The sequence below is a fragment of the Saccopteryx leptura genome, chromosome 5, assembly GCF_036850995.1.
Source record: "Saccopteryx leptura isolate mSacLep1 chromosome 5, mSacLep1_pri_phased_curated, whole genome shotgun sequence".
Taxonomy (NCBI): Eukaryota; Metazoa; Chordata; class Mammalia; order Chiroptera; family Emballonuridae; genus Saccopteryx; species Saccopteryx leptura.
Genome location: NC_089507.1, coordinates 60,544,314 through 60,571,054, shown reverse-complemented (window position 1 = coordinate 60,571,054; position 26,741 = coordinate 60,544,314). Strand labels below are relative to the sequence as shown.

The 26,741-nt window shown below is 37.5% G+C and overlaps 1 protein-coding gene across 1 annotated transcript; it reads left to right on the top strand.

The window, feature by feature from the left end:
• Positions 1-18,922: 18,922 nt before the first annotated feature.
• On the top strand, positions 18,923-19,618 carry NAA11 (N-alpha-acetyltransferase 11, NatA catalytic subunit). Its single transcript, XM_066386545.1, has one exon. It carries the CDS (start codon positions 18,926-18,928, stop codon positions 19,616-19,618), a length of 693 nt encoding a protein of 230 aa, XP_066242642.1. The 5' UTR covers positions 18,923-18,925.
• Positions 19,619-26,741: the final 7,123 nt, after the last annotated feature.

The following is a 26,741-nucleotide window of genomic DNA, read 5'->3' as shown; positions in this document are numbered from 1 at the left end:
CTTCATATTAGGACCTAGCAATGATTTTACTATGTAACAGAGTCAGAATTACATTTATAAAACATTTAAAAATAATAAATGTATGTGCAAATATTCAAAAGAAATCTCATGAAGTAGGAATTAGTTACCTTGTTTTACCGACATCTAATTGTAAATATCTCAGAGAAGCTTATCTGGACTCACCCAAGGGATACTCTAGAATTAGTCTTTCTGACTCTAAATTACATTCTTTTACTTTATAACACTTTTACACCTTTAAAAATGGTTTTTACCTTAGTATAAAGAGACTCCAATCTCAACATCAAAAGACACCCAAGTCTGAAAACATAAGAAGACATACAGATAAACCACTCAGGTAGCATTCCTTCTCTAAAAATTTCTTTATACAATTCTAAAAGATATCAGTATTATTATTCTCAAGACATGGCATTTATATGTCATTGATTAAAGGATTGTCAGGTTGAACTGCACAACATTGGTCTAGCTACGTAACTCTTACATAAGTAACTAATATATTTTCTTTCCAAATTCTAATTTGGTCTTCTCACAATGTTTTTTTTTTATGACTAACCATGGTTTTATTTTCAATTTTGTTCATTATCAATTTCATCACTGAAGACTGTCCATATTTCTTTAATGTTGTGACAAGATTTCTTTGCTGGAACTAAAAAAAAAACAAACAAGAATGAAAAGCTAAGAGAATAACACCGTCATCCTTTTTCCATTTAAAATATGTTACAAAACAGCTTTCAGTTTAAAAAATTTTGACAGTGTATATTCAATTTTTCAACTAACAGATGTACATACATAAAATTATATGATTAAAATTCAGTGTCATGGGCTTTAGTCATTTAGTTTGGGCAAACTCAAGGCATTGCTTTATAATATAGCTCTTAAAATGCACCTGTTTAATAATGAGACAGTGAGATTTCTATGAAATAGTGATATGAAAGTGTTTATTGAATTTAAAAAGGATAGCTTATGGGAATATATTTTAATCATGGTAAGTTATTTTTAAATGAAAAGTGATACTCTGTTTTTTAAGAAATCAGTTCTTAAGATTAAGTAAGTTATATGTAGCTATTCAGCATATGAAGAAATCAAATTATGTCTTAGAACTTCTTGTTCAGAGTTCTTTATCCTAAAATTTCAACAATTAATAATGTGCTTTCTAATTAAGAAATATTATGCCTATTTGCAACTATTTAATAAAAAGTGAGAACATTGAGAACTATTAATGAGGTTTGCTTCATGTTCTTATCAAGATTTTGAGAAATATAGAGACTAAGTGAACTTAATAAAGGCAAAAGATAAATGCTTTCAGAAAAGATCGTAAGCAAAATAGTTTTAAATAGTCAAAGTCTAGTTTGAAAGTGATCAATGGCTGTCCTACTCAAAGTGCTTGCCTAGAAATGCAAATCAACTTCATTAGAAGACACCATTTGATTCAGCTGCATTTAAAAAAAACAAACTACAAGATGCTTTCAATAAAGTAAGCATTGTGTTCATTTCTATTGTGGGGCAAATTTCCTTGAGCAAGATGGACTAAGAAATTGTTTAGATACTGTCACCAGTTAATTAACAACACTTTATGTGGCATTTGTCTAATTTTAATGCATCATCACTATTAAATATTTGTTTCTCCTAAAGATTTAAAAATCACTTGTGAATAACAGTGAGGTTTTAAAGTAGGGAACTGCTTTATCTCTAATTGATACTATTTTCAACTATAGGAGAGTTTTAGAAAAATATATTACTGCTAACAAAAACACTACAAAAATAAAATTTAGAAAATGAACACAAAAGACCCAAAGTTCACACGTTAGTTGTATTATCTTCAGTAATCTTCCTGTAACTAACAGGCATAGGACAGTGATAATGTACATTTTCTCTCTTATTGTGGATTGAACAATTCTGTATCTTGTGCTACAAATCAAGGAGTGTTGGCCATTTTCCTCTTGGGAATGATGAGCTTTAACTTGCAAGCATCTGCTTATATTAGCTTAAGCTTTCCTGCTTGTATGATGGCAGAAAAGTGAATGACATCTGTCTTATTCAGTTCAGGCTGCTATAACAAAATACCATAGAACGAGTGGCTCAAACAACTTTATTTTTCACAGTTCTGGAGTCTGAGAGTCCATGATTAAGGTGATGACAGATTCAATGTCTGGTGAGAATCTTCTTTCTGATTTGTGTATGGCTGCCCTCTTGAATGCTGGGGAAGTGGGTGAGGGGTTCTGGTCTCTTATAAAGACACAATCCTATTATGAGGATTCCACCCTCATGAATTCATCTCCCAAAGGTGTCACTTCTAAATGTTATATGTGGGGTTAGGGTTTTAACATATGAATATTGTAGGAGTATATTTAATCCATACCAATAAAGTGAATGTCATCTAAAACCTATTGGTTTCCTAATAGGACTAAAAGATTTTCAAACTAGAGATGGGTTATGATAACTCTAGGAAGAAAATGCAATCTTCTTACAAGGAAACATAGGTTATCCATCACTCTTGTAATTTAGCAGGATAGTTGTGTGTGTGCTACAAAAGCCAAAGACTTCTCACACCCTTGCATCTTTTTAATTAACATATATCACTTCTGTAATAATGAAGATCTTTCCAAAATGTAGCAATTTGGGAAATCCAGATCCCTCCAGCACAGAGCAGTAACTAGGCACCCAGAATCAGACCTCCTGGATCAGAGCTTCATCATCTGAGCTCCAACACGACGAGGTAATCTTAGGAAGTTACTTGGTCCTTCTCTGTGCAGTTAACCAATTTTTAAAATAGAGATAATCACAGGATTTATCTCCAGAGTAAGATTTATATGAGATAACCAAGTGATGAGTTTATCACAGCAACATTGATTAAGCATTCTATAGATGCTACTATTGCTATTTAAAGTGGTATTACACTTAACCCAGGAGCCTTGGCTTGACAAACATGTCAAGGTTAACGGATTCCAGTGTCCTAAAGGGTAGCAGGCATTATTATTTCTAAGGATGTGTTGACCTTAAAGAAATGTGTTTTCCCTTACAGACCTAACACGACTACTAACCATTATTATACATATAATCTTTTTAAAAAAATAAATATTTTATCTTTGTCTTCTCGACCTTTTGTTCAAGAAGAGCTCTATGAGAAACAGTGGCTTTGTTATAAGACATTTTGTTCTAGGAATGGTGGTTTTGAATATTCAGTAGGGCTCCAGGCTAGTGATTTTGTGGTTAGATTTCTTATCTTCCAGAAAGCCCTTGACAAAGGTCACAAACAATTTGCTGGCTCCCCTTATTAAAATAAAGATGGAAAGCATTGATGATAACTCTGCCCAGCAGCTAACTTCATCATCAGTAGCAGTATCAACATATGCTTGTGAGATAATGAAAAATATAGCATTAAATACAGTGGCAGAGTGAATCTTGTTTCAGAGTAAATATAGTAAGTCATTTTTTTCCCTCTTCATTTCCTCAGAACCTGTTTAGCATTAGACTGTTAATATCTTCACTGATACATGACAAAACCATTGCTTAATATACTGCATTTCAGACAACCCCCACATAAAAGTGAGCAACAGAAAACTATGAACATTAATCAGGCATTCAAAATAATGAAGTGCTTCAAGCCAACCCTCTTCAAAAGCCTCCCATTCTTAAAGTTTTGCAGGAACAGTTTTATAAGTATGACATGTTTTTCTGGTCCCATTTAACATCATGAAAATGTCATTTTTCTGAACTACAGTCAATATTAAACATTTTTAACATATTTTATAGCCAATAGTAAAAATGTTCTATGCCATTTTTATAAAATAATTTTTTTAAAAAAAGCAAGTGTTGGGCAGATAAAATGTATTATGCTCACTTTGTTAAAGAGGCCATCGCCCAGGTGATATTAATGTGTGTTGGAGATCGTTGTAACCTGGGGCTTGGTTTTGGGATTAAGCCTTTCCTACCCTTTTTGCTGTAGGGCGGTACAATCCAATCATGCCTCAGAGAAGTGACTTTGTATTAGAGACTACCCTATTTTGTATATTGGATTAAAGGTTGTGAAGCTACACTATAAAATGGGGGCATAACGGGACTTGACTCTTGGTTCCTGAGATTAGCATGAGAGAGCAGAGAGAATAGAGCCAGCAGCAGGAGGAGGCCACGTGGAGGAGGCCAGGAAAAGCAGCCAAGATGGCGGAGTGCTGAGTGAGATGCCAGTTTGTGTAGAGTTTGTATCTGGGAGAAGGAAGAAGATGGGGAACTGAGGAGAATAAGTCTGGTGAGCTAGAAACCTTTGATTCTAGGAAACTCGGATAAATCAGTAGCTTTGTGAGCACTGAATGTGATTGGGTTTTGGAGCCCAGTGTGTATTTTTACTTGCCTGCCGGGTGCAAACTAGGATTAAAGACTATGGCCCACCAGCTTTTGGCTCCGCTGTTTCTTTACCAACTGTCCGAATCCAATGCGAACCTGCATGGGCCAGGCGGCTGTGATAGTGGCCCTGGCCCTGCCTGCTGGCTTTACAGCAAGTTTTGAGTCTAAAACACAGGTTTGTCAATATTGGAAAGAAAGGAAGGATTATTTACACTTGAATCTTCAAGGACTAGGAAAATACTGATTTTGAATAAACAACAATTTGTCATGGTAAATGGTTGCCTGAGGAAATTATAGCTATTAGAAAAGACTATATATATATATATATAGTCCCCATGTGTTTATATATAGTTTTTATCCAATAATAATTTTAAATTTCCAGTAATAAAAAACATGTAACTGTTAATTTCAAAGAAAAATTAAACAACTTAATGATGATTAAATTTATGTTTTGTAAAGCCAGTAGCCACGGCCACCATCACAGTCACTTGGCCCGTGCAGGTTCGCATTTGATTAGGACAGACAGTAACGAAACATCAGAGCCACCAACTGGTGGGCCATTAGCTTTAATCATAGCTTGCATCAGGCGGGCAAGAAATACACACAGTAGGAAAATAATTCCCTTTCTATTCAGGGCTCCCAAAGCCACTGACTTATCCGAATTTCCTAGAATCAAAGGTTCTACCTCACCAGCCTTATTCACCTCTGTTCCCCATCTCCTTCTCTCTGCACAAACTCTGCACAAACTGGCTTCTCCTTCAGCACTCTGCCATCTTGGCTGCTTCTCCTCTCCTCCATGTGGCCTTTCTCTGCTCTCCTCTCTAATGCTAATCTCAGGAACTGATAGAGAGCAAGCTCCAAGTCTACCCCATTTTATAGTGTAGAAATCAAAAGTTTTAATCCAATATACAAACAAGGAAGTCTCTGATACAAAGTTACTTAGGGTGGGAAAGGCTTAGTCTTAAAACTAAGCCTTAGGGTATAACAACCCTGCCTGCTTACAGCCTGTCCCCCACATCCAATGCAAACTATAAGTGAGTAAACTTAGATATCATATTTACAAACTTATTTCACCAACAGTTTGTATTGAAGAGTATATTTCAAGAAAATGTCCTACACATACATGCACACATAATTGAAATAAATATCTCTTTAATTTAAAATAAGACTTAAGACTGAAAGTGTTTACTCATTTTATTAAGATACAAACTGCCTGGCTGGTTGGCTTAGTAGTAGAGCATCAGCCAGTTGTGTGGACATCCCGGGTTCGATTTCAGGTCAGGGCACAGAGGAAAAGCACCCACCTGCTTTTCCATCCCTCCCCCAACCCCTCCTCGCTCATGCTTTCTCTCTCTCTCTCTCTCTTTCTCTCTCTCTTCCCCTCCTGAAGCCATGTCCTCAAGCACTAAGGATAGCTCCATGGCCTCCACCTTGGGTGTTAAGAAGAGCTCCATTAGGAACAATGTCCCAAATGGGCAGAGCATTGTCTCCTAGTGGTCTTGCCGGGTAGATCCTGGTTGGGGTGCATGCAGGAGTCTCTGCCTCCCTCCTCTCATGGAAAGAAAAAAAAGATAAAAGATAAAAACTTAGGAGTTGACATTTACTAATGTTGTCCTTTGGTTGGTGACTCTAGTAAAATATGGGTTTTTTTTGCTTTATGTCATGGGTAGGTTTCTGTCTCCATTTCCATGTCCCTCAATACTGGATGCCAAACATGCTGCCTCTCTTTAGATGTTTCCATTAGAGGGCTGTCGAAGTTCCTTGATCTAAATTGTCATCCTACCTATGCTGTTTCCAACTTGATTCCCTTGCAGAAGTGACATTAGGAAAAATATCTTCCTCTATTGGCTCTGGTTTACAAAGCAATATATGGCTCAGCTGCAGTCATTGCTCCAGGATTTAATTAAACAAAGAATTGAAGATGCCATAGGTTTGTTTTTTTTTATGCCTAATGCCACAAGCAACTGCATGGAGCACATACGTTCATTTTCTATTCTTTGACAAAGACTACAGCGAACCTGAACTTGCAACAAGCATGAAATGTGGTATGTTCTTAAGTGTTATTCAAAGTCAAATGTTTTTATGAGTAAAAACAGCAACAATTAACTAAGTGACTTCATGAACTGTGACCCAAAATTTAATGCTTTTTTATATTAAACTTGAAATCTATCATATGGATATATCTATCCCAAATTCACTTTGGATTATGCCATATGGTATTTCTTAAGTGAGTATTGCCCATATGTTTATTTCAGACAAATTTCTATCATTTAAAGATATATTTTTTAAAATACTGAGGTAGGCCCTGGCCGGTTGGCTAAGCAGTAGAGCGTCGGCCTGGCGTGCGGGGGACCCGGGTTCGATTCCCGGCCAGGGCACATAGGAGAAGCACCCATTTGCTTCTCCAAACTCCCCCCCCCCTTCCTCTCTGTCTCTCTCTTCCCCTCCCGCAGCCGAGGCTCCATTGGAGAAAAGATGGCCCGGGCGCTGGGGATGGCTCCTTGGCCTCTGCCCCAGGCGCTAGAGTGGCTCTGGTCGCGGCAGAGCGACGCCCCAGAGGGGCAGAGCATCGCCCCCTGGTGGCAGAGCGTCGCCCCTGGTGGGCGTGCAGGTGGATCCCGGTCGAGCGCATGCGGGAGTCTGTCTGACTGTCTCTCCCCGTTTCCAGCTTCAGAAAAAAAAAAAAAAAATTAAAAAAATAATACTGAAGTATATAGGTAATATATAGTAAAGCTTTAAATCATAATAATAAAGCAAACACCTATGAGCTCATCATCCAATCTAACAATGATAACATTATAAATATCATTTACATCTCTCTTTTATTAAAGCTTTACCACATTTAGTTCAAAATACTGTCTAATTGCTTTGGTGATTTCTTTTTTGACCCATAAAATATCTTTTATTTATTTATCTTTTTTTATAATAATTTTATTTTTTTAATGGGGTGACATCAATAAATCAAGATACATATATTCAAAGATAACAAGTCCAGGTTATCTTGTCGTTCAATTATGTTGCATACCCATCACCCAAAGTCAGATTGTCCTCTGTCACCTTCTATCTTGTTTTCTTTGTGCCCCTCCCTCTCCCCCTTTCCCTCTCCCATTCCCCCCTCCCCCCCGTAACCACCACACTCTTATCAATGTCTCTTAGTTTCACTTTTATGTCCCATCTACGTATGGAATAATGCAGTTCCTGGTTTTTTCTGATTTACTTATTTCGCTTCGTATCATGTTATCAAGATCCCACCATTTTGCTGTAAATGTTCCGATGTCATCATTTCTTATGGCTGAGTAGTATTCCATAGTGTATATGTGCCACATCTTCTTTATCCAGTCATCTATTGACGGGATTTTTGGTTGTTTCCATGTCTTTGACCCATAAAATATTTTAAAGTGTACTTTATACTTTTATTTGGGTATGTTCCAGTATCTTTTGTTATTTATTTTAATTTAACTTAGCAATTTAATTATGGTCAGAGAATATACATTGTACAATTTAAATTTTATAAATTTTTTGATTTGTTTTATGGCCCAATAAACAAGCAGTTTTGGTCACTGTACCACATGCACTATAGAGTTTACTGTTTGAGGGAAAACTGTTCTACAAATTCAATTAGGTAAAGTTGATTGATAAAATTGTTCAAGTTACTGATTAGCTCTCTACATATTTTATCAGTTATTGAGAGGAAGATAATTGAAATCTATAGCTATAATTGAAGATTTGTCTATTTTAGTTCTGTTTTTGCTTAATACATTTGAAGTTCTGTTATTAGTTGAATAAACCTTTAGACAACCTATCCTGTTGTCCTATTGATGAATAATGAATTATCTTTTAGCATTATAAAATGACCCTCTTTATCTCTGATAATAAGTTTTGATATCTAATAGGTCATGTCCTCACATATTTTCCTTTATCTTTAGTACTGTCTTGGTTATTCTGAGCAATTAGTGTTATCATATACACTTAGAAAGCATTTTGTCATGTTCCCCAAAGTCCCTACTGAGGTTTTTGTAAGAATTCTTTGAAATTTTACATTAATTTGTAAAGATGAGGACAAGAACATCCACCCAAAAGATATAGTAAACAAGATAATCAATGGCTAAGCATTAAAAGTTTTACCTTCAAAATCAGTAAGTATATTAATATTATGCTTATTGCTACTTCTACTTAACATTGTATAAAGAATCTAGCCAGCTTAATAAGACATGAAGAGAGTACAAAATATATGGGTAAAAAAGGGGGGGAAATTGTCATTATTGACAGATATGTCTACATAGAAAACCCCCAAAATCTTTAAATTACTAAAAGTAGTAAGATGATTCAGTAAGTTTATTAAATATTATATTAAAGTAAAAAAATTTTCAGCAGCAATGATTTAGTAAGTATAATTCAAAAATAAAAATAAATTTAAAATTAAGTTATTAGAAATAAGTCTAACAAACAATGGATAAGACAAAATAAAAATTATAAAACTCAACTGAAATAAATTCCAATTGTTACTAAGGATGTGTCCAAGAAAAATTATCTTAATGATGACTGTGTATTGTAAAAACATTTTGAAACAGTTAATGAAACTTAAGAGTTGAAAAATATAAAAAGAACACTTATAATTACAGGAAAATAAACAAAAGACATTCGAGAATTTTCAGTTATAGTGTGTCTGTGTCTTCATATATGTTATAAACACTCTTTTATAATGGAAGACAGACACACTTCACCAATAAGAGTATATAATCTTGTAATAAAAGTAAGTCCCAAAATTCTAGAAAGTTAAACTCTATCTTCCTAGATTAGAAATTGAGTAATAAGTTCATCAAATGGAAAGAAAATTATATATGGCTCTAGAAAGTTAAACTCTATCTTCCTAGATTAGAAATTGAGTAATAAGTTCATCAAATGGAAAGAAAATTATATATGGCTCTTCAAGTGCCTTTAAATACAGCAACAGCAGTTACAGCCATGGTTCTAGTCATCGCTTCACCCTAATTAGTGATGGCAGTTGAGGCAAATTAGCAAAGTGAACCAGGAGACTCGTGACCCAGGTGTCATCTTTCCTCTTCTGTGTTGTATGCTTTACATGTTCAATCTGTGCTGTGCTGGGGAAGTGAAGCCAAGAGGAGACCCAAGTGCTAATAACAGTGAGTGAGAAAGACACAGAGGCAGAAAATTGGAGGAGAGAAAATTTGTTTAATATGCTTCACTTTTTTTATTATTAATTAGAAGGTGAATCATAAACCAGTGTTTAACTAGCAGCATGACTGTGGATGAATGAATTACCTCATTGAAACACACAAACTGCATTCATAATATTGAGCTGTTTTGCTTACATATACTGAATAGTGAATCAGGGGAATTGCCTTAGCAAGAGTTCTTGGAAACTCTATCAAACCTGAACTCATGAATCTTCCTGATGAAATATTGAAAGCCAACAGTTCTCTGTTTTTACACTAATTTTTTTAAACCCAGTTCTACTTCTTCAAAGTTAGTTCTGAATTTGGTGACTACTATCACTAAAGCAGATTATCTAACCAAATTTATGACAGCAACAACACTTTGCCAGTAAGACTTTGTATGGATATAACCATGTCTTTTGCATTTTCATCACTTACAACAATGTTAAATCAAATTTCACAAAGCTTAATTCTCATAATCAGCTAACAAGGATCGCTGTGTATCCCTGAATTACTGGACACTTTGAACACGCTCTACTTTGCAAATTAATTCTAGCCTGCAATTAAAGAAATAGGAGTAAACAGGGTGGTACTGTATGTATGTATGTTACTCTTCTGGCTTGAAAAATATATTTACTACAAAGAATTATCACTAACACTAAGAAAAAGAGAATCTGCCTATTTTTCCCTTTTAGTGTAAAAGTTATAAGTCATTTGCTATCAGGTTAGAGGAAATAACTCTGATTTAGTGAATTCCCATCTAATATTAAAGTATTATATCACCACATCATCTCTCTCCTCTTTGATTCCATCAGCTGTCTCTAACATCAGTAAAATTCATCTGTGCTAGACTAATAGTTACAGAATTTCAGAACTAGAAAAGATTCATATTATGTGGTTCAACACAACTAAAACTATATTCAGCATACTTGTAAAATAAAAAGAATTTTGAAAGAAACACTAGAAAGATAAAACTAAGATTGCCCCATGGGCAGTCAGTAAGAAAGTTTATTAGCTCCCAGACTTTGAGAAAGAACTAATTTTTTTTTTCAGAGACAGAGAGTCAGAGAGAGGGATAGATAGGGACAGACAGACAGGAACAGAGAGAGATGAGAAGCATCAATTATCAGTTTTTCGTTGCAACACCTTAGTTGTTCATTGATTGCTTTCTCATATGAGCCTTGACCGTGGGCCTACAGCAGACCAAGTAACCCCTTGCTCAAGCCAGAGACCTTGGGTCCAAGCTAGTGAGCTTTGCTCAAACCAGATGAGCCCGCACTCAAGCTGGCAACCTCGGGATCTTGAACCTGGGTCCTCCACATCCCAGTTTGATGCTCTATCCACTGCACCACTGCCTGGTCAGGCAAGAAAGAACTAATTTTTTAACCAGCTAAATTCTTGCACACACATAAAAAAATAATTAAAAGTGTATAATTCAAAGTGACAGGACCATGTAGCACACAGATCACAAAGGAACAACATATATAAATTTAGTTGGTCAGTCATACACCTAGAAACTGAGAGCAATTTATGTAGGAGTTTAGCATGCTAGATTCTCTCTAAATTTCTATAACTAATTTCTCAAGTAGTTTTATTTTTCTCACTTAGTCATTCTGCTTACCACTTTACAAGACAGATGAGAGCATTTGGTTGCATACAAGGCCCCAAAGAGATCATGGAATAAAATATGGTATTAAAGAAGGCTGGTTCTATAGCTAATAATAGAACAAATCACAAGATTTAAATGAGAAAATATAAGATAAATTAGTTTTCTTAATGTATCTTTTCAAAAGCTAGAGACTATTGTCCCTTTACTTCTTTTGGTCATTACAGTACCACTTTGCTTAATCTAATTATTTTGAACCTATTCATAATGTCTGCTATTCTGCACCTGCTGCATTTCCTTTATTTTGTCCCAAATTTTTGTTTTCATCAAGTACATCTATCAGTCAGCTTTTTGGGGACTTCAAGGTAACTTCTTCTATAAAAAAATCATACATTTGATAATAATACTAATCCCTTGTGTGAAGCTGTCATATAATTATACATTTCATTCTTAAAACTAAGTAGCAGTGTTGGTATATAGATTTTTTTTCATCCTCTATAAGAAAAAAAGGAAAGCCCAGAAAAGTTAAATGGTTTACCTAATATCACAGTTAAATAAATGATTGAATCAAAAATATAAGTTAAGTTTCTTCTCACAATGCCCAGCGTGATTTCTTAAAGCTACCTGTTTTCTTCAGATTTATCAGCTATTCTCTGGTCATCACTCCCTCTCTATTGTCACTCTTTACTCCCACATTTATTTCCATGCTGTACTGTTTATGGCCATGCATACCAATTGCTGCTGAGACAATACTACCAGTGACTTCTGATGACCTCCATAGTCCTTATAGTGTTTGACTTCCTAATGGCATTTAAAAACAACTGGGATACTTACATGGAAATTACATGGAGCTGATAGACAGGCTTCTGGTGCCTCTGCCAGTAGAACTTCTGTAAATTTAAAGAGGTCTTCCCTTCTTATATTTGAAAACAGTAAATCCATGACTATCTCTGAATATTTTACATTATTATTCTGCATTAGTGGCTGGAGTATTAAGATTCTTTATGTCAGACTGGGAAAATATAAAATTAAAATTTATGTTAAAAACAGTTAATTACTATAGTTCTTATCAAATAGGGACCAACCCGGAAACCACTCTCTGTTAATTTAAATGAGGAGTTTAATACATCAATAATGAGTGATGAAAAAGCTGAAAAGCCAACAGGGAATGGTGAAGCAACCAAAAGATTAGTAATCGCAAGAAGCCCCTACTACTTAGAGGGCTTCAGGAACAAAGGGAAAAGTCTTATTACTGGAGACTAGAAGCAGTAGTTTTCTGGTGGGAAAACTAGAACTCAAAAGAAGCTGTCCAATGGGGAGCTAACATCACAGAGGAAACCAGCCACTTCAGGGAGATGCCATGCAGGGAGGGATAAGCTAGTAGAAGAGAAATACCCTGACTTCCCCCCATCCTTCCTCTCTCACAGTGTTGCAGGAAATAACACTCAGACAACTTAATTAATAGAGGAAGGAGAATTTACTAGTAACCGGCAGAACATGTGGAGTTAGTAGCACCAAAGTACAAGCTCCCCGAAGTTAGAATTCTTATACTTCTTTTACAGGGTCCATACAAAGGACCCATGATTCCTTTGTTTGAGGTCCTACTTGCACCTCATCACTCAAGGTGCGGTGGGGGAGCTTCTGTGGGGCAGCAAGGGGGAAGGAGTTTCTGGACCCCTGGTCCTATCTATTTACATATCCTGTTTTTTCTCATGAGTATTCTAAAAGTCTCCAGGAGATCAGTTAGAGATCTATAGAATGGGGATAATCTTCAACTGGCTGAGTCAGTCATTCCTGCAGACTCTTTCTCCTGGATTCTTCTGCTTTCTCCTCTCTCAACAGCACCTCTCCCATGGACATAATCTACCTGAAGCCTAGTTGGCAAGAAAATCTGGAAACATAGTTTATGAGTAAAGGGTCAGAAATGAACATTATTTACAACAATGGTCAACCACTTCCCAAGTCTTAAAAAAAGTTAGAGGTATGATTTGGTTGCTAAATTATTTTCAATTTTCTTTTTTTTTATATGATGAAAATGATCTACAGATCTCTGAATAGCCTGGACATTGTAGCATTAGGTAAATAATGAAGTTGCTTAGTGAACATAATGCTAAGTATAAAAAGTGATGCAGCTTAAGTAGTATTGTCTTTTCTAATTACTCACTTTAAGCAACAATAATGACTATTATTACAAAAAAATATATACTATAATCATACAATTTACTTGGACTGCATAAAGGATTTAGTTATCCATCCTGTCATAATATATTTATACCTATAATTACATACTTATTATATAAGCATTCACTCAAGACTCACTACGCAGCATGGTATTTATTAGTATCTAGAAAAACAATTATTTTCATAAGACAGGGTCGTATCTTCAAGAAACAAAGAGGCTAAGAATTAATAATAAAGTAAATGATATACATATAATAGGTATGCTTGAGAAGAGTATGCAAATAAGAAAGTAATTCATTTTTCCAGAGATTATGGAGTCAAAGAAGACTGCACAGAAGAGAGGATATTTGAGCCAAATCTGAAGAATCAAAAAGCAAATGCAATGTCCCAGGCTTTTCTCCTACAGGCATGAAGATCATTGCAATGATTACTTTCATTCCACCTTCTGGATCAATTATAATGCTGAGTCATCTGCTTACTTTAAGAAAATGCTTGAAAATAACCCCTTACTTTTCCATCCACTTGGCAATATAAGAAACATCACAGAGATATTCACAATTTAAAAAGTCTTCAAGCATTACCTTCTTTTTGTGTCATTCCCAAACCTGTCCCCTTGCTAAGTTGCTTCCTATGTACTACTAAATATTTTATAGCAATGAATCTTTGTATTTTGTATTTTTTCTCCATACAGCCCCAGAGCCATACAGGTCTGCAATGTACATTGACCCAAATTCCTTGAGGTTACAATGAAAGACTTTGTTCTCTCACCTTTAGAAAGGGATTTAACTAACAATTTGTATACTGGAAACTGTGCCTTTAACCAAGACTTGATAGCCTTCTGTTAGCCATACCCTCACTGGAAGATAAAATACCAAAATCATACTGCCTGTATAGTCCTATTACAAAGACTGTAAGAAAAACATATGGTGATGCCTGTCTCAGATTCATCACTTGGAATATTTTTTACTTATACCATCAGATGTGAGGGCATCCTCTAGGATAAAAACTAGGCTCAGAGTCCCAAGACCTACCCAAGTTTCACAAATGTCTACCCTCTTGGGTATAGTTAACTACTGTTTACATACCATATAGGTTATGCTTCTACTGTTTGGAATTCAATAAAAAAGTTAATTAAATAAAAGTTGCAGTCCAGAGATTTTTCTAGCATTTCTTTATTTGCTGACAAGTAATTCTTTATCTGTATCCTTGTCATCAGTCGTTCTGTTCCTGAAGCACAATGGCTTAGATACCATCATGGTTGCTTGCAGATCTCCTGGGCCTAGGGCACAAAGGATAGATTGCTCCAGAAGGGAGTTATATAGACCTGTTCATGCATACCACTTCCTGGAACAAAACTTTTTACTAGCATTAATTGTTAAGCCTATTAATTACAACTAAAAGCTACTATTACTAAAGCTAAAATTGTAATTCTTGAGTTCCCCCTCACTTCTATAGAACCTCAGCATTAAGTCTTCTTGGTAATCATAAGTATGTATATTTTTATGTGATGAATAGAGTCACAAAGATTCAAAAATGGCCCATTGCTTAATCTGAGTCAATGCTTCTCTGACTCAGCTGTCATTTTGATTGATCTACTTTTGTTTTAAGCACCTCTCTGACTATAACTATTTCCAACGGTTCTAGCACTCCTAAAGACACAATCACACTCTAATATTAACCTAACAAAATATGCAGTTTTATACTTCTCCTCAAACAGAGAAGGTTGGGCTTATACTAAACCCAGACTCTTTGCTCCTCTTTCAATGCAAGGGTAGTGTCATAACTGTCATACTGCCATTGACTACTTTCAAACCCAATGTTAACTAAGAACTATTTGTTTTTCAAAATGAATGATCTCATGTTTTATATCAATCTGACCTGTTTTACCCACACACAAAAAAAGGGTCTGAAATATGTGGTAACAAGAGAAAATAGAAAATTCTTCTTTGCTATCTGTTCTTACTTATCCACATGACTGAATTCATTATCTTTGGTATTGTTTATGATTATGGACAATGAAGGAAACAATGAGAATTTATCACCTTAGTAGATATAAAAATGTTTATTTGTTCATTCACTGATGACCTGTTACATCATATAATTCCTGCATAATACAGCTGTTATCAATTGTGTTGCTCTCCAACTGACTTAGATGTGCAAATGTTTTGGCTTATACTGAAGCCAAAGAAACTGCCATTTCCCCTTTCTGGGCCCAACTAGTTGCCTATGAAAACATTTTTTATTGTTGTCTTACTCGTAAGATTAGGCTTCAGATTTAGGATTAAACAGAATCAAACAAATAAAACTTACTAATTAATAGAGTGTCTCTTTCCCCCAAATTTGTATGGGCCCAAGGATCTTCTTACTTTCATTGCATGTAATGAAAAAGATAAACAAAAGAGATAGCAAAATCAAAAGATAACTAATTAATATTGAGTATAAATTCTTTAAAGATGGTCCATTTTTGTTATACCTTCCACATTTTTTAAGCCTATGTTTTAGGAAGCCAGTAAAGACAAAATGTTCTTTTGTCTTAGAAAAACACAATGTGCTCATTTTGGTAGTTCATGCTTCTTTTAAAGAACTTATTAGAGAAGAATCAAATGACTCTTCTACATTAGGCTTTTAGAGTGATGCCATCTTAAAGCACATGTTCCTGTTCATAGAATGAGGTATAACATAAAAGAGAAATGTCTGAATGGAAATAACACTGGGAAATAACCTTTCTAATGTATGGAGTTTATCAAAACATCAGAAGCTAAAGTCTTATGTTACATCTGAAAAACTTATTAATAAGAACATATCTAATTGTTAAATTACAACAAAAAGTAGTAGTCAAGCTATGTTTCACAAAAAATATGCTTCTAAACTACTTTAGCCAGTAAAGGTGTGCATATATTCCCTGGAAAGAATGCTATGTATAAATAATTCTAGGGCTTATCATCAGCTTATATTCAAGAGGTGCTAATAAAATATGATTTCTCTGCACTAATAAAGATATAATCTCTTTCCCTTATGTGATCCAAGCAGCTACTACCTACTTTGACCCCTTTGCTGAAGTCATCTGCCTCTGCTTTTACATAATAACAAAAAAGAAAATATTCCCATCCTTTACTTTTCCCACTTCTCCCACCAGATCCTTAATAGTTAACAGTTGCTTCTAGCTTACTGAGATGCTACTCAAAACAGTCCTGAGGGCTCAATTCTGTGTCTCCTCCCAAAGTATGAAAACCACACAATGACCAACCTAATACCTCTTGACTTTAATACTATCATATTTTGAGAATAAAGAGAAAGATGAAATTAAAAAATACTCAAATCTTGTTTTATCAAGATGGCATAGTAATGTTTAAATGTATCTAGAAATGTAGCTATGATTTACGACAAAGGCAACAAACAATGTGATACAATGGAAAAAAATAATTTTGTTCAATAAATGGTGCTAGATGAATAAAACATCATCTATCTGTTTAGACAAAAAATAAATAAATAAATAGCTGAGCCTCTACCTAAAACAAGGGTCAGGAACTTTTCTGGCTGAGAGAGCCATGAATGCCACATAATTTAAAATGTAATTCCGTGAGAGCCATACAACAACCCGTGTACATTACGCATTATCCAATAAAAATTTGGTGTTGTCCCGGAGGACAGCTGTGATTGGCTCCAGCCACCCACAACCATGAACATGAGTGGTAGGAAGTGAATAATAATGTAATAATAATGTTATTATTTTTTTTATTAAAGATTTGTCTGTGAGCCAGATGCAGCCATCAAAAGAGCCACATCTGGCTCGCAAGCCATAGGTTCCCGACCCCTGACCTAAAACATACACAAAAAAATAAATTCCAGTGGTGTACATATATTGTATAAAAATAAAAATGAAACAATGTTTTCAGAAGAAAACATAAAATGCCCCTGTGACCTTGAAGTAAGCAAAGATTTCTTTAAAAAGACACAAAATACACTAACCATGACATTAAAAACTAAACAAATTGGACTAAATTGAAATTCCTATTTGTTGTCAAAAATCACCATTAAGAGAATGAAAAATCAAACGATGGGGAAGGATACTATTCACTATAAATATATCTATCAAAAGATTCATATCCAGTGTGTGTGTGTATCTTAAACATTAATGAGAAAAAGACACTCAGTAGAAAAATGAACAAAAAACATGAATAACTACTTTACAATAAAGAACAGAATGGCTAATAAGCATTCAAAAAAGGTGTTTAATTTCATTAGTTATTAGGGAAATGCAAAATAAAACCACAATGTAATACCATCACCCACATAAAAGAATGGCTAAAATAAAAAATATGGGAAAATGCCAAATGTTGGTCAGAACATGAAGCAACCACATTGAGAAATTGCTTGGCAGTATTTATAAAGTTGAATATCATAATATCTTCTGACCTAGTAATTCTCATGCTCGTTAAATATGAATGTGTTAACAAAAGACACGTTTCAGAACATTTAGGTACACTATTCATTGCTATTCTCAAACTAGAAATAATACTACGGTCATCAACAGTAGAATGGATGAATAAAATGTGATATATTTAGGCAATAAAATACCAAACAAGTCTGAAGAACTCACAACTATACACAAAGTAGCTAAAACAAATAATGACTAGAAAAAAACCAACATACAAAGAGTGTATGGGCCCTGGCGGGTGGGCTCAGTGGTAGAGCGTCGGACAGGTGTATGAAAGTCCAGGGTTTGATTGCTGGCCAGGGCACACAGGAGAAGCGCCCATCTGCTTCTCCACCCCTCCCCCTCTCCTTCCTCTCTGTCTCTCTCTTCCTCTCCCGTAGCCAAGGCTCCATTGGAGCAAAGTTGCCCAGGTGCTGAGGATGGCTCCATGGCCTCTGCCTCAGGCACTAGAATGGCTCTGGCTGCAACAGAGCGACGCCCCAGATGGGCAGAGCATCGCCCCTGGTGGGCATGACGGGTGGATCCTGGCCAGGCGCATGCAGGAGTCTGTCTCTCTGCCTTCCCACTTCTCACTTTTCTCACAGAAAAGTACACACACACACACACAAAAAGAAGTGTATAGACTATGATTCCACTTACAGTAAGACTGTTAGAAGTTTGGGTCTTAGTTACTCTTGAGACATGGGGGTAGGCGGGAATGGGAGGCCATATGAGCGAGGGCTTCTAGGGTGTGTGCAATATTCACGTTCTCGATCTAAATTCCGGTTACATAGGCTCATTTAGTTTCATATAAACTTATCCAGCTGAATCCAAATTAAAAAATTAAAAGTGAAACAAAAGAATGACAGCAACAGATCAACTCATATTTAAAACCAAAGAGATCACAATGACCTATCTACCCCGTAGGCTTTGCGCGCAGGCGCAAAATGACGTGAAAGCCTCATTAGCTTTGACTAGGTGGCATACTTCCGGAAGTCGCGTCTTACGGCCTCCTCTGCGGCCTGGCCATTCCTCCTTCCCGCCTTCCGCCTTCGCGCCCTTCCGCCGCGCAGCCCAGAGGCGCAGGCCGGGACTGAAGCCGCAAAGGCCGTCAGCGTCTTGAGCACCGGCAGTGGCCTCTCTCTGCATCACTGCTCTCCAGTGTCAGCGCCGGGAGCCGCCATTATGAACATTCGCAATGCTGGCCCAGAGGACTTGTTGAACATGCAACACTGCAACCTCCTCTGCCTGCCCGAGAACTACCAAATGAAATACTATTTCTACCATGGCCTCTCCTGGCCTCAGCTCTCTTACATCGCTGAGGACGAGGACGGGAAGATTGTGGGTTACATCCTCGCCAAAATGGAGGAGGATCCAGAAGATGTCCCGCATGGGCACATCACCTCCCTGGCAGTGAAGCGCTCACACCGGCGCCTCGGCCTGGCCCAGAAGCTCATGGACCAGGCCTCCCGGGCCATGATCGAGAATTTCAGTGCCAGGTACGTGTCCCTGCACGTCAGGAAGAGTAACCGGGCCGCCCTGCATCTCTATTCTGTCACCCTCAACTTCCAGATCAGTGAGGTGGAGCGCAGATACTATGCGGATGGGGAAGATGCTTACGCCATGAAGCGGGACCTCTCACAGATGGCCAGTGAGCTGAGACGGCCGTCAGAGCTGAGGAAGAGCGGCTATATGCTGCTGGGCTCCAGGGAGAACCGGGAGACCCAGGGCAACACATTTCCTCGTCCCGAAGAAGCCGGCCCGCGGGAGAAGAACCTGGCCGCTGACACTGATGGCAGTGACTGCAAGGAATGCAGCAAGCCCACGGAGACCACCCGTGTCCAGCACAGCCCAGAAGACTCAGATTCTGCCTACTAGCCCCCGCTTAAGGTACTGCCTCTTCTTGACCCAACTCTTCCCTACCCTAAATCCCCGCACCATTCCGTAGGCCTGCCGCACTGCCTTCTATCCCGTCGCTCCTCGCTCTGCTGGGTTTCACAGGGAAAACCATCCGGGGATCTGGGGAGGGGTGCAGGTCGGGGTGGGCTGGGGGAAGCTCATTACTCACTATTGGAAGTTGATAGGACTCCAACTCATATGCTGAAAGTAGATTAAATATAGTAAAAGAAATAAGCATTTATCCTGCCTTTTTGGTATGAATTATATTTGAGGGTACCAGATAAACAGGTGAAAGAAAGTTCTTTATTGAATTACAACTAATAAATGAAATCACCAAGAACTTTCTATATCTAATTTTTATAACACATGGAACTATAAGTGAATGAAAATAAAGCAGGGTTAATATGCTACATAGCTTGAATTTCAGCATTAAACTGTATAAAAAATACAGTCCATTTATTTTTAAATGCTTTAATGTAAAAATCAGCTTGTCCTGATAACTACTGTATACCAAGTTCTAAACCTTATGTCTGGCAAAATTTTTATGACTGAGAAAATTAACCTGATAGGATTTATTTTAATTATATGCAGTGTATGTTACTGGCATATACCATTATTGAATTAGAACTAATAAATGAAGAATTAAAAATTACCCTTTTGCAACTTTTGGTGAAATATATCCAGCCAACTGTCATCAATGGCTAATACTATTAGGTGAAATTTGGAGCACTTTTTAATAATGGATCAGACTGACACTTCAAGTCACTGGTCAAGTGTGACATCACTAAAAGGCAGAAAAATATTACCTGCCTCCTAGTGCAATAGAAAGTGCACCGTAACACCGATGAAATATTCTTGCCAAAAGAAAATTGTATATATATATATAATTTTATGTATCGGTATAGTCCGTTCTGAATCCAAACAAGGTTCTAGATCTATATTTTTACAAAAAAAAGCAGGGGCCATGCTAAACTATACCATGACGCTGTCAGCCAAATCCAGAATGAGAGAATTTCTACAGAACAAATGACCCGGTTTCTTCAACAAATAAATGTCATTTTTAAAAAGGAGAGGGGGCTTTATTAAAACAAAAATTAGAAATATATTAATTAGATACAACCATTGTGGACATTGTTTGGATCCTGATTTAAACCAAATGTAAGACCTTTTGAGACAATCAGGCAAAACTTGAACGTGAACTGTACACTATCAAGGAATTGTTAATAGTTCGGTTAGGGGAATTGTAATCTGGTTAAGGAATTGTAATCTGTATTACAGTATTATGTTTTAAAATGTCCTTATCCACTGGAGATACCAACTGAAATAATTAGAGGTGAAGTGAATATGGTGCCTAGGATTTACTTTAAAATACTCCAGCAAAAAAGGAAAACGAAGGGGCCGGGAGAGGAAAACAGAAAATATTGGCAAGAAATGATAATTGTTGAAGTTGAATAATAGGTACTTGGGAGGTTAATTATGTTCTTTATTATTCTGAATATGTGAAAATCAACAAGCTAAAGGATAAAAAAATTATGGTACTTCCTAATATACTAAGCCACCAAAAAATAGTTTAAGACTTGAACTTCCATCAAAGAACTTTTAACATCTTAAGAATTTCAAGGGTCTGTGAGCTGTTGTCACTTTAGAAGCTTTAACTTCTAAAACTAGTCACTTGACTTACCCTTATATACAAAAAAGGGCAATAACGTTTTCGTAACAAAGTCTAATCATAGTAACATACACTGCATATAATTAAAATAAATGCTATCAGGTTAATTTTCTCAGTCATAAAAGTTTTTGCCAGACATAAGGTTTAGAACTTGGTATACAGCAGTTATCAGGACAAATTGATTTTTAAATTAAAGCATTTAAGAATAAATGGGCCTGACCAGGCGGTGGCGCAATGGATAGAGCGTCGGACTGGGATGCCGTGGACCCAGGTTCAAGACCCCGAGGTCGCCAGCTTGAGCGCGGGCTCATCTGGTTTGAGCAAAGCTCACCAGCTTGGACCCATGGTCGCTGGCTCGAGTAAGGGGTTACTCGGTCTGCTGAAGGCCCACGGTCAAGGCACATATGAGAGGGCACTCAATGAACAACTAAGGTGTCACAATGCACAATGAAAAACTAATGATTGATGCTTCTCATCTCTTCATTCCTGTCTGCCCCTGTCTATCCCTCTCTCTGACTCTCTCTCTGTCTCTGTAAAAAAAAAAAAAAAAAGGAAGAATAAATGGACTATATTTTGTATACAGTTTAATGCTGAAATTCAAGCTATGTAGCACATTAACCCTGCTTTATTATTTTCATACACTTATAGTTCCATATGTTATAAAAATTTAGATATAGAAAGTTCTTGGTAGATAGAAAGCATCTGTTCTCGGAGGAGTCTTTGCATCTGACTTTTAACAACCTGAAGGCTTCATAACCACTGATTCATTTCGTCTAAATTAAGTGCAACAAAAGTCTTAAAAAGGAAGGTAAAACTAAACAAAAGTTATTGCCTTGAGAGGAGTGTTTTCAAATTTATACCTGTCTTGAAAATTTGATTAAATCAATGCTATACTGCTCACAAACCTTTTTAAAAATTAATAACTTGGCTCTGGCCAGATAGCCCATTTGGTTAGAGCAGGGGTAGTCACCTTTTTATACCTACCACCCACTCTTATATCTCTCTTAGTAAAATTTTCTAACCGCCCACAGGTTCCACAGTAATTCTGATTTATAAAGTAGGGAAGTAACTTTACTTTATAAAATTTATAAAGCGGAGTTACAGCAAGTTAAAGCATATAATACTAATTACTTACCAAGTACTTTATGTCAGATTTTTGCTAAGTTTGGCAGAATAAATCTTTATAAAACAACTTACTATAGTTAAATCTATCTTTTTATTTATACTTTGGTTGCTCCACTACCGCCCACCATGAAAGCTGGAATGCCCACTACTGGGCGGTAGGGACCAGGTTGACTACCACTGGGTTAGAGTGTCATCCCCATACACCAGGGTTGTGGGTTTGATCCCCACGCAGGGCACATACAAGAGTCAACCAATGGATGCATAAATAAGTGGTACAACGGATTGATGTTTTTCTCTCACTCTCTCACTCTGTCCCCTTCCTTTCTCAATAAAATTTAAAAATTAACAACTCTCAAATTCTTATATAGGACTCATGTAATATTGATCTCATCTTTGTGGTTGTTTGCCCCTCCTTAGTATGAAACTCTAGCCAAGAAGGATTTTAAATAGAATAGAGCTAATTGGAAATTGCATACTCCCTTATATAAAATATATATAAAATATAATTATATATATATATAATTGGATAAATTCAAGAGCACTTACTGGCTATGAGAAATAAAAATAACTGCCACCCTAATAAAAGAGAGAAATAATAAGAAAATCATTAAATAAATCTAAGTGTTCAAATGTACAAATTGAGGAATAATTAAAATGTTTCTTTATATTAGTGGAATTGAACTATATCTAAGTTGAAGGAGATGTTTCCTGTACTGAGCCTCACTCTCCCAGATTGATTTCTGCTGAGACATCTTCATTGGCCTCATCTAATGTTTGGTCCTCACTGTTCACTTCTGGGTCCTTTCCAACCAGAGGCCTCTTCACATCTCAAGTGCTTCCCACCATGTTTGGGCCATTTTGGTAGCTAGGGTCTGCATAGACTAACTATTAAAAAAAATAACCCCCAAATCTCACTAACTTATCTAACACAATAAAAGCTAATTTTTTCATACCATACTCCAGTGTAGGTCAGCAGTGTGGTAGGGACGTAGAGCAGAGAGAGAAAGAGGGACCCTCTATGGCGGCATTTAGGAATCCATCTAGAACAGATGTTCTTAACAATTTTGTTCCATAGCCCCTTTTGGCAATCTGGTGAAGCCTAAAGGCCCCCTTTCAGAAAATTAATTTTGAAAGACATAAAAATCATGTGGGATTAAAAAGGAAACCAGTTTTATTGTATTACAGTTACCAAACTATTTTAAAATAAATTTGTTATACCTGTACTTTTTATTAGCATATGAAATAAAAGTATAGCAATAGGTCTAGTAATTACTGCTACTTCCAAGAAATTATGAGTGTAAACGGTATTTTGAGATACTCGGAACTGTAATACAGTGTGTCCGTAAAGTCATGGTGCACTTTTGACCGGTCACAGGAAAGCAACAAAAGACGATAGAAATGTGAAATCACCAAATAAAAGGAAAACCCTCCCAGTTTCTGTAAGATGATGTGGCAGCATGTGCGCATGTGCAGATGGTGACGGAACCCGTGTATACAGCAGAGCAGCCCACGGCCATGCCAGTCGAGATGTGGACGGTACAGAGGAAAGTACAGTGTGTTCTGTGGCTCGCTAAATTCAAATCCGTGACCAAAGTGCAACGTGAATATCGGTGCATTTATAACGAAGCACCACCACATAGGAATAACATTACTTGGTGGGATAAGCAGTTGAAGGAAACCGGCAGTTTGGCGGAGAAACCCCGTTCTGGTAGGCCATCAGTCAGTGACAAGTCTGTAGAGGCTACGGGTTATCTACCTAAGGAGCCCTAAAAAATCTGTGCATGAGCCCCCATCGAACTGCACTGAATAGGTATGAAACTGGGAGAGTTTTCCTTTTATTTGATGCAGATTTCATATTTCTATCGTCTTTTGTTGCTTTCCTGTGACCGGTCAAAAGTACACCATGACTTTACAGACACACTGTATAATACAAAAATACCTGTGATTTTTATTGGTGACAAAGTCATAAGTATTGCTAATACTGTACATTGGTGGGTACATTCATAATTTAAGAAAATGAAGATGGCCCGGGCACTGGGGATGGCTCCTTGGCCTCTGCCCCAGGCGCTAGAGTGGCTCTGGTCGCCGCAGAGCGACACCCCGGAGGGGCAGATCATCGCCCCCTGGCGGGCAGAGCGTCGCCCTGGTGGGCGTGCCGGGTGGATCCCGGTCGGGCACATGCGGGAGTCTGTCTGACTGTCTCTCCCCGTTTCCAGCTTCAGAAAAATACAAAAAAAAAAAAAAAAGAAAATGCTAAATTTCAGTTAGAGGTTGGTGAAAATGCAAAAATTTTTTTGTTCCAAACCCATGATCATGCTTCTCCTAAATTCTATTAATGAATTCCAGGTTAGGAAATCCTGATAGAATGATTCTGTCATTTTCTAGAATTATGTATCCTTTACTGGATCATAGACATTCAGCTGGCAAAAAAGGGATGAGAATGCAGACAGTGTCATACAGTTTTTAAAAGTCCCACTTCCCCAACTAACTACAGGGGAGGCTGGGAAATATAGTTTGGCTGTGTGCCCAGGAGGAAAAGGAATAAGTTCTGGTAACCACACAGCATAGTTTTTGCCACAATGGGAAACATGCTCATGGTGGTCTAGATCAGTGGTCCCCAACATTTTTTTGGGCCATGGACCGGTTTAATGTCAGAAAATATTTTCACGGACCGGCCTTTAGGGTGGGATGGATAAATGTATCACGTGACTGAGACAAGCGTCAAGAGTGAGTCTTAGATGGATGTAATGGAGGGAATCTGGTCATTTTTTTTTTTTTTTTTTGTATTTTTTCTGAAGCTGGAAACGGGGAGAGACAGTCAGACAGACTCTTGCATGTGCCCGACCGGGATCCACCCGGCACGCCCACCAGGGGGCAATGCTCTGCCCCTCCAGGGCGTCGCTCTGCCGTGACCAGAGCCACTCTAGCACCTGGGGCAGAGGCCAAGGAGCCATCCCCAGCACCAGGGCCATCTTTGCTCCAATGGAGCCTTGGCTGCGGGAGGGGAAGAGAGAGACAGAGAGGAAGTGGGGGGGTGGAGAAGCAAATGGGCGCTTCTCCTGTGTGCCCTGGCCGGGAATCGAACCCGGGTCCCCCGCACGCCAGGCCGACGCTCTACCGCTGAGCCAACCGGCCAGGGCCGAATCTGGTCATTTTTTAAAAATAAAACATTGTTCAGACTTAAATATAAATAAAACAGAAATAATGTAAGTTATTTATTCTTTCTCTGTGGACCGGTACCAAACGGCCCATGGACCGGTAACGGTCCGCCGCCTGGGGGTTGGGGACCACTGGTCTAGACTATGAAAACTTCTGCTTCCATGCCCAGCTAGGTGCACAGGATGATGCTGGTGCCGCCTTTCGTAAGGCAGCACAGAACACTCTGTGAGGCTCTTGGGGCTGTCTGCTCAGTCACATAACATATGTCTTCTGCTCTTGCACAGACTTGGGCATAGGAAACTAGAATTCTGCCACCTGGTTGACTTGATGCCTTATATTAAAATCAGGAAGATATAAATCCCAGTATACAAATGTACAAATCCCTCTACAATGGTACCTTGAGATACAAGCAAACCAACATGTGAATTTTTTAAGATATGAGCTGCAACTCGGTCCATATTTTTGTTTGAGATCTGAGCGAAATTCTGAGATAAGAATCGTGATCAGGAAGCTGCCGCTAGTTGGCGTGTTGGCGCACGGTCCAGTACCGGCAGCACAACACCAGCATCTTGTGCTTTCTCACGTGTTACCCACAGAATCAAGTTGAATCTTGTGCACTGTACTCATTCTTGCATAATTTTTGCATTTTTTACTAACTTTTTTTGTGTGCTATCATGGGGCCGAAGAAAATGAGTGTAAAGGACAGTGATGAGAAGAAGAGAATAATGTCGATAGAAGTAAAGCAAGAAATAATAGAAAAACACGAGCATAGTGTACGAGTGATTGAACTGGCAAGGCTGTACAACCAAAATACTTCTACAATTTGTACCATCCTTAAACAAAAGGATGCCATCAAAAGTGCAAATCTAGTGAAAGGAACTATATAATTCTGTCCCAATTAAGGACAAATATCCATGAAGAAATGAAGAACCTTCTGCTGGTGTGGGTGAAAGAGAAAGAGCTGGCAGGAGATACAGTGATAGAGACTGTAATATGCGAAGAGGCACATATTATTTACAGCAACTTGAAGAAGAAAGAACCATCATCCTCAAAAGAGGCAGCAGAAGATACATTTAAGGCAAGTCACAGCTGGTTCGAAAATTTCAAGAAGAGATCTTGCATCCTCTTGGTGGTGAGGCATGGTGAAGC

Excerpts from the sequence above, each read along its gene's own strand:
- NAA11 (XM_066386545.1), top strand. The coding sequence starts at position 18,926 with ATGAACATTCGCAATGCTGGCCCAGAGGACTTGTTGAACATGCAACAC.